We start from the raw sequence: 18,883 nt of genomic DNA on the forward strand, positions 1-18,883 counted from the left end.
GGTTTTGTTCTCTGTCTCCCCCTTTTAACTGTGAGCCCACTGTTGGGTAGGGACTGTCTCTATATGTTGCCAACTTGTACTTCCCAAGCGCTTAGTACAGTGCTCTGCACACAGTAAGCACTCAATAAATACGATTGATTGATTGATTAAGTGCTCTGCTCCTCCTTCCCCTCCCCACAGCACCTGTCCATATGTATATATGTTTGTATGTATTTATTACTCTATTTATTTAATTTGTACAGATTTATTCTATTTATTTTATTTTGTTAATACGTTTTGTTTTGTTCCCTGTCTCCCCCATCTAGACTGTGAGCCCGCTGTTGGGTAGGGACCATCTCTCTATGTTGCCAACTTGGACTTCCCAAGCGCTTAGTCCAGTGCTCTGCACACAGTAAGTGCTCAATAAATACGATTGAATGCATGAATGAATGAATGCACCCATTAAGCGATCAATAAATACGGTTGAATGACTGTCTCTATATGTTGCCAATTTGGACTTCCCAAGTGCTCTGCACACAGTAAGCGCTTGTTTGTACATATTTATTACTCTATTTATTTATTTATTTATTTTACTTGAACATACCTATTCTATTTATTTTATTTTGTTAGTATGTTTGGTTTTGTTCTCAGTTTCCCCCTTTTAGACTGTGAGCCCACTGTTGGGTAGGGACCGTCTCTAAATGTTGCCAACTTGGACTTCCCAAGCGCTTAGTACAGTGCTCTGCACTCAGTAAGCGCTTGTTTGTACATATTTATTACTTTATTTATTTATTTATTTTACTTGTACATATCTATTCTATTTATTTTATTTTGCTAGTTTGGTTTTGTTCTCTGTCTCCCCCTGTTAGACTGTGAGCTCACTGTTGGGTAGGGACTGTCTCTATATGTTGCCAACTTGGACTTCCCAAGCGCTTAGTACAGTGCTCTGCACACAGTAAGCACTTGCTTGTACATATTTATTACTCTATTTATTTATTTATTTTACTTGTACTTTCTATTTATTCACTATTTATTCTCTATTATTTATTCTCTATTTTACTTGTATATTCTATTTATTCTCTATTTATTCTCTTGTACATATTTATTACTCTATGTATTTATTTATTTATCTTACTTGTACATTCTATTCTATTTATTTTATTTTGTTAGTATGTTTGGGTTTGTTCTCTGTCTCCCCCTTTTAGACCGTGAGCCCACTGTTGGGTAGGGACCGTCTCTAGATGTTGCCAACTTGGACTTCCCAAGCGCTTAGTACAGTGCTCCGCACACAGTAAGCGCTCAATAAATCCGATTGATTGATTGATTGACTGTCGATTTTAGACTGTGAGCCCACTGTTGGGTAGGGACTGTCTCTATATGTTGCCAACTTGTACTTCCCAAGCGCTTAGTACAGTGCCCTGCACACAGTAAGCGCTCAATAAATACGATTGATTGATTGATTGATTGACTGTCGATTTTAGACTGTGAGCCCACTGTTGGGTAGGGACTGTCTCTCTATGTTGCCAACTTGGACTTTCCAAGCGCTTAGTACAGTGCCCTGAACACAGTAAGCGCTCAATAGATATGATTGATTGATTGATTGATTGATTGATTGATTGATTGATTTCCCCGCCTTCTGCGGCTCTGGCCTAACACCCCCCCTTCTTCTCCCGGCCCCGCCCCGCACATACGAACGGTCCAATAGCCGGCCGAGCCGGGCCGAGGGGGGCTCTTCTGACCAATGGGAGAGAAGGGGGTAAGTCTCTGGGCCAATGAGGAGAGGCGGGGGCCGGGGCGGACCAATAGGGGCTCGGGGGGGGCGTGGCCCGGGTTGGGCGGGGCTATATAAGCGACGGCTGCGGGTGCGCGCCCAGAAGTGCGGTGTTGGTGGAGACACGTAGCGCGTCTGTAGTCAACGCCTCCTCCGGACCAGCCATGGTGAGTGAGGGGGACCCCCCCCCCCCCCGGCCCTTAGAATAATAATAATAATAAATAATAATTCATAATCATGATGGCATTTTTTAAGCGCTTCATTCATTCAATCGTATTTATTGAGCGCTTACTGCGTGCAGAGCACTGGACTCCCAAGCGCTTAGTACAGCAAAGCTCAGTGGAAAGAGCCCGGGCTTTGGAGTCAGAGGTCATGGGTTCGAATCCCGGCTCCTCCATGTCTGCTGGGTGACCTTGGGCAAGTCACTTCACTTTTTAAGACTGTGAGCCCACTGTTGGGTAGGGACCGTCTCTATATGTTGCCAATTTGGACTTCCCAAGCGCTTAGTCCAGTGCTCTGCACACAGTCAGCGCTCAATAAATACGACTGATTGATTGGTTCTCTGAGCCTCAGTTACCTCATCTGGAAAATGGGGATTAAGACTGTGAGCCCCACGTGGGACAACCTGATCACTTTGTATCCCCCCAGCGCTTAGAACAGGGCTTTGCACATAGTAAGCGCTTAACAAATGCCAACATTATTATTATTATTATTACAGTGCTCTGCACACAGTAAGCGCTTGTTTGTACATATTTATTACTCTATTTATTTTACTTGTACATATCTACACACAGTAAGCGCTCAATAAATACGATTGATTGATTGTACTAAGCGCTTGGGAAATCCAAGTTGGCACCATATAGAGGCGGTCCCTACCCAACAGTGGGCTCACAGTCTAGAAGGGGGAGACTGAGAACAAAACAGATGAACAAAATAAAATAGAACAGTAAATACGTACGAGTAAAACAGAGTAATAAATCTGTACAAACACTCATTCATTCAATCGTATTTATTGAGCGCTTACTGCGTGCAGAGCACTGTACTAAGCGCTTGGGAAGTCCAAGTTGGCAACATATAGAGACGGTCCCTACCCAACAGTGGGCTCTCAGTCTAGAAGGGGGAGACTGAGAACAAAACAGATGAACAAAATAAAATAGAATAGTAAATACGTACGAGTAAAACAGAGTAATAAATCTGTACAAACATTCATTCATTCATTCAATCGTATTGAGCGCTCACAGCGTGCAGAGCACTGTACTAAGCGCTTGGGAAGTATAAGTTGGCACCATATAGAGGCGGTCCCTACCCAACAGTGGGCTCACAGTTTAGAAGGGGGAGACAGAGAACAAAACATATTAATAAAATAAATAGAATAGTAAATACGTACGAGTAAAATAGAGTAATAAATCTGTACAAACATTCATTCATTCGTATTTATTGAGCGCTTACTGCGTGCAGAGCACTGTACTAAGCGCTTGGGAAGTCCAAGTTGGCAACATATAGAGACGGGCCCTACCCAACAATGGGCTCACAGTCTAGAAGGGGGAGACAGACAACAGAACATACTAACAAAATAAAATAAGTAGAATAGTAAATATGTACAATTAAAATAGAGTAATAAATCTGTACAAACATATATACAGAGGCTGTGGGGAGGGGAAGGAGGTAAGGCGGGGGGGATGGAGAGGGGGAGAGGAAGGAGGGGGCTCAGTCTGGGAGCCCAAGCGCTCACTATGTTCCAAGCACTGTTGTAAGCGCTGGGGGAGATCCAAGGTCACAGTGAGCCCGCTGTTTGTACATATTTGTATTTATTTGTACATATTTATTCTATTTATTTTATTTTGTTAATATGTTTTGTTTATCTCCCCCTTCTAGACTGTGAGCCCACTGTTGGGTAGGGACCGTCTCTAGATGTTGCCAACTTGGACTTCCCAAGCGCTTAGTCCAGTGCTCTGCACACAGTAAGCGCTCAATAAATATGAATGAATGAATATTTGTACAGATCTATTACTCTGTTTTACTCGTACGTATTTACTATTCTATTTATTTTATTTTGTTCATCTGTTTTGTTTTGTTCTCAGTCTCCCCCTTCTAGACTGTGAGCCCGCTGTTGGGTAGGGACCGTCTCTATATGTTGCCAACTTGGACTTCCCAAGCGCTTAGTACAGTGCTCTGCACGCAGTAAGAGCTCAATAAATACGATTGAATGAATGAATGTACAGATTTATTACTCTATTTTACTCGTACGTATTTACTATTCTATTTAATTTTGTTAATATGTTTTGTTTTGTTGTCTGTCTCCCCCTTCTAGACTGTGAGCCCGCTGTTGGGTAGGGACCGTCTCTCTATGTTGCCAACTTGTACTTCCCAAGCGCTTAGTACAGTGCTCTGCACATAGTAAGCGTTCAACAAATACGGTTGAATGAATGAATATGTTTCAAACTTGTACTTCCCAAGCGCTTAGTACAGTGCTCTGCACGCAGTAGGCGCTCAATAAATACGATTGAATGAATGAATCAGGTTGTCTCACGGGGGCTCACAGTCTTCATCCCCATGTTACAGATGAGAAAACAGGCCCAGAGAATAATAATAATGAGATGGTATTTGTTAAGCGCTTACTATGTGCCAAACACTGTTCTAAGCGCTGGGGTGGATACATGGTTATCAAGTTGTCTCACGGGGGCTCAGAGTCTTCATCCCCATTTTACAGATGAGGGAACTGAGGCCCAGAGAAGAAGAATAATAATGATGATGGTATTTGTTAAGCGCTTACTATGTGCCAAGCACTGTTCTAAGCGTGGGGGTAGATGCAAGGTAATCAGGTTGTCTCACGGGGGCTCAGAGTCTTCATCCCCATTTTACAGGTGAGGGAACTGAGGCCCAGAGAAGAAGAAGAATGATGTTGGTATTTGCTAAGCACTTACTATGTGCCAAGCACTGTTCTAAGCGCGGGGGTAGATGCAAGGTAATCAGGTTGCCCCACGGGGGGCTCACAGTCTTCATCCCCATTTTACAGATGAGGGAACTGAGGCCCAGAGAATAATAATAATAATGATGGTGGTATTTGTTAAGCGCTTACTGTGTACCAAGCCCTGTTCTTAGCGCTGGGGGAGACCCAAGGTGATCAGGTTGTCCCACGTGGGGCTCACAGTCTTCATCCCCATTTTACAGATGAGGTCACTGAGGCCCAGAGAAGTGACTTCCCCAAGGCCACATAGCAGACAAGTGGAGGAGTCGGGATTAGAACCCAGGTCCTCCGAGTCCCAAGCCGGGGCTCTTGCCACTAAGCCACGCCCTTATATGCTGTTTAACAAATACCACCCTCATTATTATTATAATGACGACGCCCAGAAGCCTTCCCAGATAATAATAATAATGATGGCATTTATTAAGCGCTTACTATGTCCAAAGCACTGTTCTAAGCGCTGGGGAGGTTACAAGGTGATCAGGTTGGCCCACGGGGGGTTCACAGTCTTAATCCCCATTTTACAGATGAGGTAACTGAGGCCCGGAGAAGTGAAGTGACTTGCCCAGAGTCACACAGCTGACAAGTGGCAGAATCAGGATTTGAACCCATGACCTTTCCTCCGCCTTCCCCACTCCCTTCTACCTCGCCCCGACTCGCTCCCTTTGTTTGCTCTCCCCGCAGGACTTAATGTCCAAATCTGTAATTTTATTTATGTAAATCCCCCCACCCCCCCAGACTGTGAGCTCCTTGTGGGCAGGGGTTATCACTCTTTGTTGCTGCATTGTACTTTCCCAAGCGTTTAGTACAGTGCTGTGCACACTAAGCGCCTAATAAATAGGATTGATTGAGTGTGTGGGGTCAGCTCGGCCCCTTTTCTGCTCACAGTGCGCTTAGAGATTCTCCTTCTCTCCCCCCCGCCCTCCCGGGAGTGAGGACTGTATTGTATTCCCCCAAACGCTTAGTACAGTGCTCTGCCCACAGTAAGCGCTCAATAAGTACGATTGAATGAAAGTAAGCGCTTAATAAATAGGATTAATTTGAACGCGTGGGGTCAGCGCGGCCCCTTTTCTGCTCACCGTGCGCTTAGAGATTCTCTCCCCCGCCCCCTCGGGAGTGAGGACTGTATTATACTCCCCCAAGCATTTAGTACAGTGCTCTGCTCACAGTAAGCGCTTAATACGATTGATTTGAATGCGAGGGTTCAGCTCGGCCCCTTTTCTGCTCACAGTGCGTTTAGAGATTTCCCCCTCCCACCTCCGGGACTGAGGATGGTATTGTATTCCCCCAAACGCTTAGTACAGTGCTCTGCACACAGCAAACGCTCAGTAAGTAGGATTGACTCTCCGTCTCTCCTTTCCTGTCCTCCAGGTGTGTCCCTGGCGAGGAACTCACTAGTAGTGACTTTCCTGTAGGCCGCGGTTATTCCCGCCTCCCAAACCCTCCACCTCCCACACTCCTCCTCCCATTCATTCATTCCTTCATCCAGTCAATCGTATTAAGCGCCTACTGTATGCAGAGCACTGTACTAAGCGCTTGGGAAAGTCCAATACAGCACCTGCCCAACAAAAGAATTCATCAAGACTGGGAGCCCGTTGTTGGGTAGGAGGGACCTTCTCGCTGTTGCCGATTTGTACTTCCCAAGCGCTTAGTCCAGTGCTCTGCACACAGTAAGCGCTCAATAAATACGACTGAATGAATGAATCCTCGATCTAAACAGTACCTTCTAGACTGTGAGCCCACTGTTGGGTAGGGACCGTCTCTATATGTTGCCAATGTGGACTTCCCAAGCGCCTAGTACAGTGCTCTGCATGCAGTAAGCGCTCAATAAATACGACTGAATGAATGAATCCACGATCTATACAGTACCTTCTAGACTGTGAGCCCACCTTCTAGACTGTGAGCCCACTGTTGGGTAGGGACCGTCTCTATATGTTGCCAACTTGGACTTCCCAAGCGCCTAGTACAGTGCTCTGCATGCAGTAAGCGTTCAATAAATACGACTGAATGAATGAATCCACGATCTATACAGTACCTTCTAGACTGTGAGCCCACCTTCTAGACTGTGAGCCCACTGTTGGGTAGGGACCGTCTCTATATGTTGCCAACTTGGACTTCCCAAGCGCTTAGTCCAGTGCTCTGCACGCAGTAAGTGCTCAATAAATACGATTGATTGAATGAATAGAATCTTATTGATTCCATAGTGCAGGAGGACTTCAATCGGTGGTATTTATTGAGCGCTTACGGTGTGCAGAGCATTGCACGAAGAGTCTGGGAGCCCCGACTTTACCTAAATCGTCTGTCCCGTCCTGAGCGCTCAGTACAGAGCTCGATGCTCAGTAGGCTCTCAAAATAAGTTACTGATGGATCCATCCGATTGGATTGGAGGTCCCTCGGGCTGGGGGGATTTGGAGCCGGATTCCCTCAACCCCACGCCCTCGGTAAAGCCCCCCTCTTCCCCTCCCCGGCCCCCCAAGATCTCCGGCTCCCGCCCTCCTTCTGGCGTCCGGCCTTTCGCGGGGCCCGCCCAGCCCGGGGGGCTTCCGGCTTAGTACAGTGCTCAAGCGCTTAGTACAGTGCTCTGCACATAGTAAGCGCTCAATAAATACAATTGATGATGATTTCCAGGGGTCCATGGCCTGCTGGATCTGGACTCTGCCTGGGGGGTGGGGTCCATTTGTGCGGTGACATGGAGCTCAATTGTACCCCCCCCCTTGAACCCCCACTCTCCTCAGGACCGGTGTCGCCCCTAACCCCGGGCCTGGCATGCCCTTCCTGCGCCCTGCAGCCTTGGCTTGTGCCCTGTTTGCCCAGTGATAGCATTTTTATTAAGCGCTTACTATGTGCAAAGCGCTGTTCTAGGCGCTGGGGAGGTTACAAGGTGATCAGGTTGTCCCGCGGGGGGCTCTCTGTCTTCATCCCCATTTTCCAGATGAGGTCACTGAGGCGCAGAGAAGGGAAGTGACTTGCCCAAAGCCTCCCAGCTGACAAGTGGCGGAGCCGGGATTTGAACCCATGACCTCTGGCTCCAAAGCCCGGGCTTTTTCCACTGAGCCACACTGCTTCTCACACTTGCCCGAGCCTAGGGGTGGGGTCGAGCAGAGTTGGACATGCTCCATTTTGGCACTGCCGTCCCCTTTCTGGGTTGGTCAACCCACTATCTCAATTGCCCTGCTCTGTCAATCAATCAATTGTATTTATTGAGCGCTTACTGTGTGCAGAGCACTGTACTAAGCGCTTGGGAAGTACAACTTGCCTTCTCGCTGGACAGAGAGGGGAGGCCCTCCCTCCCCCTGGAAGCTCAGGAGACCCTGTGCTGGGATGAGTTCCTCCAGGGCCAAGCCAAATCCCCAACTTTCACCCCCTCAATCAATCAATCGTATTTGTGGAGCGCTTACTGTGTGCAGAGCACTGTACTAAGCGCTTGTCCCCAGTCTGAATCGGCCCCGGGGGGGTGGGGTGTGAGTCTGTGTTGGGGGGGGCTGGGGGAGGGGGTTCTTGGCCATCATTTGCCATGCATCACGCTACACGGAAGCGGCGTGGCTCAGTGGAAAGAGCCCGGGCTTTGGAGTCACAGGTCACGGGTTCAAATCCTGGTTCTGCCAATTGTCAGCTGTGTGACCTTGAGCCAGTCACTTCACTTCCCTGGGCCTCAGTTACCTCATCTGTAAAATGGGGATGAAGACTGTGAGCCCCCCGTGGGACAACCTGATCAGCTTGTAACCTCCCCAGCGCGTAGAACAGTGCTTGGCACGTAGTAAGCGCTTAATAAATATCGTTATTATTATCATTTTTTTGTTCAGATTCTTCCACTCTGGGTCTCCGGGGCACTCGGGCCTATTTGTTCTTTGCCTTGAGTTCAGTGTGACCGTCCCCCTCTCCCTCAAACTCTTGCAGCGCGAATGCATCTCCGTCCACGTCGGCCAAGCCGGAGTGCAGATCGGCAATGCCTGCTGGGAGCTCTACTGCCTGGAGCATGGCATCCAGCCCAACGGCACCATGCCCGGCGACGCGACCCTCGGGGGTGGGGACGACTCCTTCAACACCTTCTTCAGTGAGACGGGGGCCGGCAAGCACGTGCCCCGGGCGGTCTTTGTGGACCTGGAGCCCGCCGTCATAGGTAATGGGGCGTCTGGGCACCGACGTGGTCTGGGAAAATGCGGGGGGCGGGCGACGGAGGCCGCTCCCGGAATCCAAGCGGCCTGCTGCCAAGAACCACACAAAACTTGGCCGCTTCGGTCCCTGCTCCGATTCGGGACCGGGCGCTGCTGGAGGTCCTGGACGGTGAAGGGAGGGGAGCCAAGAGGAGATGAGGCCCTCCGCGGAGTTCAGCAGTGTGGAAGTGGATGTCCGAATTACTCCCGCGATCCCTGGTGACCTCTGGGGGCTTTATTGGGACGGTGATGAGGAGTTGGGGGCGGCTGGAGAGTTCACCCCGGCCCTCAGGATCGCTTCCCATCCATCCCTGCACCCACAAAACTCTGGGCCGTGTCTCCACAGGGCTCCCAGGGCCGGCGCGGATCTCGTAAGATGGCTGCCGCTTAGCTCTAATTGAAACAAGATCCTTTGTGGTCGGCGGGCTGGCTGGAACTCAAAGTTGCAGGCGCCTCTTCCCGCTCCCCACCCCTCTGCCGTCGGCTCTTCCCTCCTCCCGGGGCCTCCTGGGCCTGGCCTTCCTCAGCATCCTGGCCCCTGATCCCGTGCTTCCTGCACTAGCAGCAGCTTGGGGGGTGGGAGGGGCGGTGGGCTCTGCTAGGCCTCCATCAACCCAGCTCTGAGATCGGTGCATTAGGGGTTTGACCACAGGGTTGGTAACTTCCTAGCCGCCCCTACCCCTTGTCCCCTCAGCCTGAGTTCCTCATGCTCCTGGATCTGAAGCAATCTATCTCTAGATCTCCCTTAATCACTCTACTCACCCCAGCACTTACGTATCCTTTAATCTATTTTTTTCTCCCATCTGTAACTTATTTTCCTGTCAGTCTCCCCCGTAGACTGTAAGCTCCTTGCAGGAGAGGATCGCATCAACCCACTGTATTGTACTTTTCCAAGCGCTTAGGGGCTTGATCACAGGGTTGGTAACTTCCTAGCCACCCCCACCCCCGTCCCCTCAGCCTGAGTTCCTCGTGCTGCTGGATCTAAAGCAGTCTATCTCTAGATCTCCCTTAATCGCTCTACTCACCCCAGCACTTATGTATCCTTTAATCTATTTTTTTTCTCCCATCTGTAACTTATTTTCCTGTCAGTCTCCCCCATAGACTGTAAGCTCCTTGCGGGTGAGGATCGCATCGACCCACTGTATTGTACTTCCCAAGTGTGGAAGTGGATGTCAAAATTACCGCCATGATCCCCAGCGACTTCTGGGGGCTTTATTGGGATCCTGATGAGGAGTTAGGGGAGGCTGAACAAAGTGGGCTGAAAGTATTGTACTTTCCCAAGCGCTTAGTACAGTGCTCTGCGCAGAGTAAGCATTGAATAAATACTATTGATTAGGATTGAAGAAGCCCAGATGCCCCGGGGGGGTTTGGGAGACCGACCCCCTCCCCTGGGGCTGCCCCCTCAAACTACTCTCTCCGTCTCTTCTCTCCCCACCACCAATCCAGATGAGGTGAGGAACGGGATCTACAAGCAGCTGTTCCACCCTGAGCAGCTGATCTCGGGGAAAGAGGATGCGGCCAACAACTACGCCCGGGGTCACTACACCGTAGGGAAGGAGATCATTGACCTGGTGCTCGAGCGCATCCGGAAATTGGTGAGCTGGGGGTGCGATCGGAGCCCCCGCCCCTCCCCGGCTCAGTCCGTCTTTCTGCAGTCCACCCCCCGCCGTGGGGCTCGAAAGCCACGGCTATCCTCGGGCTCTGGAGGGTAGACGGAGGCCAGAGAAGGGGAAACCACAGGCAGCCTCAACCTTCCTCGAGCTCTTGTTCTTCCTTCGTATCCTCCCTGGGGTTTTTTTTACTGAAACACTTCCTCTTCTTCCCCTTCTGCTGGCCTCTTGGAGGGTGACCGGGTCCGGGGAAGGCCAGCTGCGCTGCTCATTCCACTCCCTTCCTTTGGGGTCCCCAGAGGGGGGCCGTTGGCGGAGCCTGTCCAGAGGGCTTCCTTTCCGGAGAGGACGGGAGCAGCCTGGCTCCTTCTCCCAGGCAGGGACTGATCCCGACTCCAGGAGGGGAAGGGGGTGGGCTGCAGGGAATCTGAGCAGAGACTTGACGCTGACCAGAAGAGTCCTTGCCACCCTGGGCAGCCAGTTGGACCGACTAGGCTAGTTGTGCTCAATCCCTGTTCAGTAAGGTTAGGGGGCATTTAGGAAAGCCCCACCCCCAGCAAGAAGTGGTCTGATCCCTTTCATTCATTCATTCAATCGTATTTATTGAGCGCTTTCTGTGTGCAGAGCACTGTACTAAGCACTTGGGAAGTCCAAGTTGGCAACATAGAGAGACGGTCCCTACCCAACAGTGGGCTCACAGTCTAGAAGGGGGAGACCGAGAACAAAATCAATCAATCAATCGTTTTTATTGAGCGCTTATTGTGTGCAGAGCCCTGTACTAAGCGCTTGGGAAGTCCAAGTTGGCAACATAGAGAGACGGTCCCTACCCAACAGTGGGCTCACAGTCAAGAAAGGGGAGACAGAGAACAAAATCAATCAATCAATCATATTTATTGAGCGCTTACTGTGTGCAAAGCACTGTACTAAGCGCTTGGGAAGTCCAAGTTGGCAACATAGAGAGACGGTCCCTACCCAACAGTGGGCTTACAGTCTAGAAGGGGGAGACAGAGAACAAAATCAATCAATCAATCAATCGTATTGAGCGCTTACTGTGTGCAGAACACTGTACTAAGCGCTTGGGAAGTACAAGTTGGCAACATATAGAGACGGTCCCTACCCAACAGTGGGCTCGCAGTCTAGAACGGGGAGACAGAGAACAAAACACATTAACAAAATAAAATAAATAGAATATGTACAAGTAAAATAAATAGAGTAATAAATACGTACAAACATACAGGTGCTGTGGGGAAAGGAAGGAGGTAAGGTCCTTCCCCCAGGGGGTTCTTTCCCTGTGGGGAAGGGAAGGAGGTAAGTCCTTTGGTTTTAGGGATCCCCAGTTCAGCCCAACCTGGACTGAGCTGGCCTCCTGATGGCCATGTTTCTCTGTGGGTGGTCAGGGTTCAAGTCCCATCCCATCCCGGTCCCCCACCCCTTCTGTGCCCACACCTCAGTATCAGGCGCTGATAATAATAATAATAATAACGGCATTTAGTAAGCGCTTCCTATGTGCAGAGCACTGTTCTAAGCGCTGGGGAGGTTACAAGGTGATCAGGTTGTCCCACGGTGGGCTCACAGTTTTAATCCCCATTTGACAGATGAGGTCACTGAGGCCCAGAGAAGTGACTTGCCCAAAGTCACACGACTGACAATTGGCAGAGCCAGGATTTGAGCCCATGACCTCTGACCCCAAAGCCCAGGCTCTTGCCACTGATCTAAGACCAGGGGTAGATGCAAGCTAATCAGATTAGACCCAGTCCCTGTCCCGCATGGGGCTCACAGTCTTCCTCCCCATTTTACAGATGAGGTATCCGAAACGTGGAGAAGTGAAGTAACTTGCCCGAGGTCACACAGCAGCCAGGTCCTTCTGGCTCCCTCTCTTTCCACTCGGCCAGGCTGCTTCTAACTTTCCCAAGGAAAAGACTGACCGTTTCCCTTTGTGGGTTTGCCGGAAAAAGCTAGGGTCGGGCCCTTCTTGCCCGCCAGGAAGGGACTCCTGACTTCCAGGGCGGTTTTGGGGGGGAGGAACACTGGACCTGCTACCCCGTTGACCCTCCTGTTTCTCCTCCCTCTCTGCCAGTCAGACCAGTGCACAGGCCTCCAGGGTTTCTTGATCTTCCACAGCTTCGGCGGAGGCACCGGCTCCGGTTTCACCTCCCTGCTGATGGAGCGCCTCTCGGTCGATTACGGCAAGAAGTCCAAGCTGGAGTTCGCCATCTACCCAGCCCCGCAGGTGTCCACGGCCGTGGTGGAGCCCTACAACTCCATCCTGACCACCCACACCACCCTGGAGCACTCGGACTGCGCCTTCATGGTGGACAACGAGGCCATCTACGACATCTGCCGCCGCAACCTGGACATCGAGCGGCCCACCTACACCAACCTCAACCGCCTCATCGGCCAGATCGTGTCGTCCATCACGGCCTCGCTGCGCTTCGACGGGGCCCTCAACGTGGACCTGACCGAGTTCCAGACCAACCTGGTGCCCTACCCCCGCATCCACTTCCCGCTGGTCACCTACGCGCCCATCGTCTCGGCCGAGAAGGCCTACCACGAGCAGCTGTCGGTGGCCGAGATCACCAACGCCTGCTTCGAGCCCTCCAACCAGATGGTCAAGTGTGACCCGCGGCACGGCAAGTACATGGCCTGCTGCATGCTCTACCGGGGGGATGTGGTGCCCAAGGACGTCAACGCTGCCATCGCCGCCATCAAGACCAAGCGCACCATCCAGTTTGTGGACTGGTGCCCCACCGGCTTCAAGGCAAGTGGCAGAAGGGGACGGGGGGTGGGATTCGGGGACTTCCCCATCACCCCAGTTCAAGTGGCCCCAAACTGACCCGATGGTGCCATTTGGAAAAGGCGCCCCTCATCATCATCATCATCAATCGTATTTATTGAGCGCTTACTATGTGCAGAGCACTGTACTAAGTGCTTGGGAAGTACAAATTGGCAACATATAGAGACAGTCCCTACCCCACAGTGGGCTCACAGTCTAAAAGGGGGAGACAGAGAACAAAACCAAACATACTAACAAAATAAAATAAATAGAATAGATAGGTACAAATAAAATAAATAAATAAATAAATAGGCCCAACTTGGCTTTTGGTGGGGCCGGAGAAGGAGCTTGGGTGGAGGATGGGGAGGGGGAGCTAGATAATAACAATAATAATGGCATTTATTAAGCGCTTACTAGTTGCAAAGCACTGTTCTAAGCGCTGGGGAGGTTACAGGGTGATCAGGTTGTCCCACGGGGGGCTCACAGTCTTAATCCCCATTTTACAGATGAGGTAACCGAGGCCCAGAGAAGTGAAGTGACTTGCCCAAAGTCATACAGCTGACAATTGGCAGAGCTGGGATTTGAACCCGTGACCTCTGACTCCAAAGCCCGGGCTCTTTCCCCTGAGCCACGCTGCTTCTCAATGATGGCATCTGTTAAACGCTTACTATGTGCAGAGCACTGTTCTAAGCGCCGGGGGGGATACTAGGTGATCAGTTTGTCCCATGTGGGGCTCACGGTCTTCATCCCCATTTTACAGATGAGGTCACTGAGGCTGAGAGAAGTTAAATGACTTGCCCAAGGTCACACAGTAGACGTGGCGAAGCCGGGATAAGAACCCATGACCTCTGACTCCAAAGCCCGGGCTCTTTCCACTGAGCCACGCTGCTAGATTGTCAGTTCAGCGTGGCCCCTTGGAGACAGAGGACCTGGGTTCTAATCCCGGCTCTGCCACTTGTCTGCTGTGTGACCTTGAGCAAGTCACTTCTCTGCGCTTCAATTACCTCATCTGGAAAAATGGGGATTATCCCTGGGACACGGGACTGCGTCCAACCCGATTTAACTTGAATCTACCCCAGCACTCAGTACAGTGCCTGGCACGTAGTACGTGCTTAACAAGTGCATTGTAGCCTGTATCTCGCGTTAAGATGAGCCTCAGGCCCTCTTCCTTCCTGGAGGAGGTTTCGTGAGGGCAAGATTAGTAAGAGTCCAATGATGCTTAAGGATCACAGGTATGTCAGTCAGTCTTTGAGTGCTTATAATTATTTTATTTTTCTTTTAAATATGTATTTGTTGTACTTAGGGAACACAAAATTCTCCCTCGCGAAGGATTACAATGACTACTGTATGTTTAGGTTCTTTTGCAGTAAGGCTATAGGAAGTAAAGAATCCAACAATATAGACTGAATCATGGAAGGATAACTATAAATTAGCTTAAGTCTGTGAAGCAGAGAAGCAGCGTGGCTCAGTGGAAAGAGCACGGGCTTTGGAGTCAGAGGTCATGGGTTCGAATCCCGACTCCGCCACATGTCTGCTGTGTGATCTTGGGCAAGTCACTTAACTTCTCTGGGCCTCAGTTACCTCATCTGTAAAATGGGGATTAAGACGGTGAGCCCCACGTGGGACAACCTGATCACCCTGTGCACATAGTAAGTGCTTAATAAATGCCATCATTATCCAGCGCTTAGAACAGTGCTTCGCACATAGTAAGTGCTTAACAAATGCCTATTATTATTATTACAATATACGGAGCATGGTACTAAGCACTTGGGACAACCATTATATAACATAACACACATTCCCTGCCCACAGTGAGCTTAAAGTTTACAAGGGTATCTCTGGCTTGGCACTGAGAAGACTGAAGTAAACCAGTTGAACATAATCAAAGAGGCTTCCCTGCCCACGGTGAGCCTAAAGTTTACAATGGTATCTCTGGCTTGGCACTGAGAAGACTGAAGTAAACCAGTTGAACATAATCAAAGAGGCTTCCCTGCCCACAGTGAGCTTAAAGTTTACAATGGTATCTCTGGCTTGCCACTGAGAAGACTGAAGTAAACCAGTTGAACGTAATCAAAGAGGCTTAGCCCACCCTGCCCCAAGCGCACAAAGATAGACAGAAAACCATGTCTACCGACTCTGCTGCAGTTTCCCAAGCGCTTAGTACACTTCTTGGCTCACAGGAAGCACTCGTTAAATACCACTGACGGACAGCTCTGTGTCCAACGTGCTTTTCCATCATCCCCTCACTGGCCTTTGAGGCAGGATGACTTTCCCACGGCCACTCGGTTGAGGCCGCAGATTGGACCAGGACTCCAGTCCCAGATTCTCAGCTGGGACTTCTCTGTTCCACCAAGCGGCTTCTTTCCCTTCTGGGCTCAGCTTTACAAACGGCCACTTGCCCAGGGTGAGTTTATGCAGGGCTGGTTCAGCCAATCGACCAAGGGCGTCTGAGTACTCAGTGGGTGCAGAGCACTGTACTAAGTGCTCCCGATACCCCCCTGATTCAAGAAACCCTGGGCTGAGAAGTACGGAACCTACTCGTGGGGTTGTTACTGGATCTCCCTGCGTCGGGGCCTGAAACCTAGGGAGTCAGAGGGGACAGGGGATGCAAGCCCGAGGTCTGTGGCAAGTCCTTCCATGAAAGGGAAAGCCAAATCTTGAGGGAGAAGCCTTATATCCTCTGTCCCTGGAGCCGTCCCGCGCTAACTTTCTGCCGTCAGCAGCCTGCAGGGTGGGAAAGGGACACTGTGACAAGATGGGCTCCTGTGTCCTGGAATCAGCAATTTGGGTCGCATCTCTAAAGAAGCCTCGACCGCCCCAGGGAGAGGGAATAAGGGAGGGACCTCTTTTCCTGTCACTGCCCAGGAAAAGAAGTTAAAACCAAGCTCTCCAAAAGCTGTAATCTGTCGGCCTTGGGCGGGCCGGCTTCCTGGTGAAGTGACTCTGCATTCTTTGTTTGTCTCCATCTCTTAGGTTGGCATCAACTACCAGCCACCCACGGTGGTGCCCGGTGGGGACCTGGCCAAGGTGCAGCGGGCAGTCTGCATGCTGAGCAACACCACGGCCATCGCCGAAGCCTGGGCCCGCCTGGACCACAAGTTTGACCTGATGTACGCCAAGCGGGCCTTCGTGCACTGGTACGTCGGGGAGGGCATGGAAGAAGGAGAGTTTTCCGAGGCCCGGGAGGACCTGGCTGCTCTAGAGAAGGACTACGAGGAGGTGGGCACGGACTCTATGGACGGAGAAGATGAGGGCGAGGAGTACTAAGTGGGGATGGACCCCTCCCATCTCACCACGCAGCATCTGACCTGTCTTTCCTTTCTGGAAATAAACATATCAGCCCACCCCTTGGCTCTCTTGGTCTCGGCAACTCACTCGCTCCCTGCGGTTTCACCTCCCTCTCCCTCCCTCCCTCCCTCCCTCCACCCCAGCCCCTGGGACAGAAGCAGAGTAAAAGCCTTTGACTTTGATCCCCCGAAAACACTGGTCACCCCAAGCTGGGATGCAGGCAGGCACGGTGTGTTTGTGGAGTGGGTGGCCCAGGATCTGCTCCAGAGAAGCAACTTGGCCTAGTGGAGAGAGCACAGGCCTGGGTTCTAATCCTGGCTCTGCCACTTGCATGCTGTGACCTGGGGCAGATCACTTCATGCCTCTGGCCCTCAGTGGCCTCATCTGTAAAATGGGTTTTCAATACCTGTTCTCCCTCTTACTTAGACTGTGAGCCCCACGTGGCACCTGGTTATCTTGTATCTACCCCAGCACTTAATACAGTGCTTAACACAGAGTAAGTGCTTAACCAGTTCCTTATTAAAGGAAATTTAGTACAGTGCTTGACACATCAGTCAATCAATCAATCGTATTTATTGAGCACTTACTGTGTGCAGAGCACTGTACTAAGCGCTTGGGAAGTACAAGTTGGCAACATATAGAGACAGTCCCTACCCAACAGTGGGCTCACAGTCTAAAAGTAGTTACACATAGTAACTACTTAAGAAGCACCGCATTGTTATTTGTGTTTATTTTTAGATGAAGGTAGCAGTTCATTCAAGCTGGAGGCCAGTAGCCATGAGCTCACTCCACGTCTCTGGCCTTCAGTTTCCTCACCTGTCAAATGGGGATTTGACTACCTGTTCTCCCTCCCTTTTAGTCCGTGAGCCCCATATGGGGCAGGGGCTGTGTCTGTCCTGATTATCTTGTACTTCCCAAGCGCTTAGTACAGTGCTCTGCACACAGTAAGCACTCAATAAATACGATTGAATGAATGAATCTAGACTGTGAGCCCGCTGTTGAGTAGGGACCGTCTCTATACGTTGCCAACTTGGACTTCCCAAGCGCTTAGTACCGTGCTCTGCACACAGTAAGCACTCAATAAATACGATTGAATGAATGAATCTAGACTGTGAGCCCGCTGTTGGGTAGGGACCGTCTCTATATGTTGCCAACTTGGACTTCCCAAGCGCTTAGTACAGTGCTCTGCACACAGTAAGTGCTCAAATACGATTGAATGAATGACAAATACCGTAGTTAGAACCTGGGCTGTCTCTCTTCCACCCTTGTGAGGCCAGCCACATAATTCTTCACCCCCACGCTAATGTGTGCCTGTTTTTTTTTTATTTTTCATGGATCTCCCCCACCTGCTTCCAGGTTAAGCCAGGCTGACTGCAAAATTGGCTCAATACCAAGGTCGTAGGCAGAAGATCCAGACTTTGTAACGGGGACCCCAAGTTGACCCAAAATGGAGATTTGGTTTCGATGAAGACATTCAAGCGCAACGGAGTCAGAAAAGGCCCCGTGGGGCTCTAGGCCTCAGCTGTTTGTGCCATCGGGCCTGACTATCCTCACTCACCTCTCTGAGCTAGAGTTTAGGTGTAGAGGCGGAGACACCACTCAAGTAGCTGCCCTCTGAAGCAGTGTGGTTTAGGGGGTAGAGCACGGGCTTGGAAATCATTCATTCAATCGTATTTATTGAGCGCTTACTGTGTGCAGAGCACTGTATTACTTGTACATATTTACTATTCTATTTATTTTATCATCATCATCATCAATCGTATTGAGTGCTTACTGTGTGCAGAGCACTGTACTAAGCGCTTGGGAAGTACAAGTTGGTAACATATAGAGACAGTCCCTACCCGACAGTGGGCTCACAGTCTAAAAGGGGGAGACAGAGAACAAAACCAAACATACTAATAAAATAAATAGAATAGATATGTACAAGTAAAATAAATAAATAAATAGAGTAACAAATATGTACAAACATATATACAGGTGCTGTGGGGAAGGGAAGGAGGTAAGATGGGGGGGATGGAGAGGGGGACGAGGGAGAAAATTTTATTTTGTTAATATGTTTTGTTTTGTCATCTGTCTCCCCCTTCTAGACTGGAGACCATTGTTGGGTAGGGACCGTCTCTATATGTTGCCAACTTGGACTTCCCAAGCGCTTAGTACAGTGCTCTGCACACAGTAAGCGCTCAATAAATACGATTGAATGAATGAATACTAAGCGCTTGGAAAGTACAAGTTGGCAACATACAGAGATGGTCCCTACCCAACAGCGGGCTCACAGTCTAGAAATCGTCATCATAATAATAAGCACTGTTATAAGCGCTGGGCTAGATACAAGGTAATCAGGTT

The 18,883-nt window shown here is 50.1% G+C and overlaps 1 protein-coding gene across 1 annotated transcript; it reads left to right on the forward strand.

Annotated features, from left to right (window-relative positions):
- Window positions 1-1,848: 1,848 nt before the first annotated feature.
- Window positions 1,849-16,589, forward strand: LOC119930658 (tubulin alpha-8 chain). Its single transcript, XM_038749209.1, has 5 exons — window positions 1,849-1,917; window positions 8,613-8,835; window positions 10,316-10,464; window positions 12,557-13,237; window positions 16,226-16,589. Exons 1-5 carry the CDS (start codon window positions 1,915-1,917, stop codon window positions 16,517-16,519), a joined length of 1,350 nt encoding a protein of 449 aa, XP_038605137.1. The 5' UTR covers window positions 1,849-1,914; the 3' UTR covers window positions 16,520-16,589.
- The last annotated feature ends 2,294 nt before the right edge of the window (window positions 16,590-18,883 follow it).

This window comes from Tachyglossus aculeatus, chromosome 7, assembly GCF_015852505.1.
Source record: "Tachyglossus aculeatus isolate mTacAcu1 chromosome 7, mTacAcu1.pri, whole genome shotgun sequence".
Classification (NCBI taxonomy): Eukaryota; Metazoa; Chordata; class Mammalia; order Monotremata; family Tachyglossidae; genus Tachyglossus; species Tachyglossus aculeatus.

Excerpts from the sequence above, each read along its gene's own strand:
- LOC119930658 (XM_038749209.1), top strand. Across the intron at positions 10,465-12,556 it reads TCGAGCGCATCCGGAAATTG|TCAGACCAGTGCACAGGCCT; the intron begins GTGAGCTGGGGG and ends CCTCTCTGCCAG. Across the intron at positions 13,238-16,225 it reads GGTGCCCCACCGGCTTCAAG|GTTGGCATCAACTACCAGCC; the intron begins GCAAGTGGCAGA and ends TCCATCTCTTAG.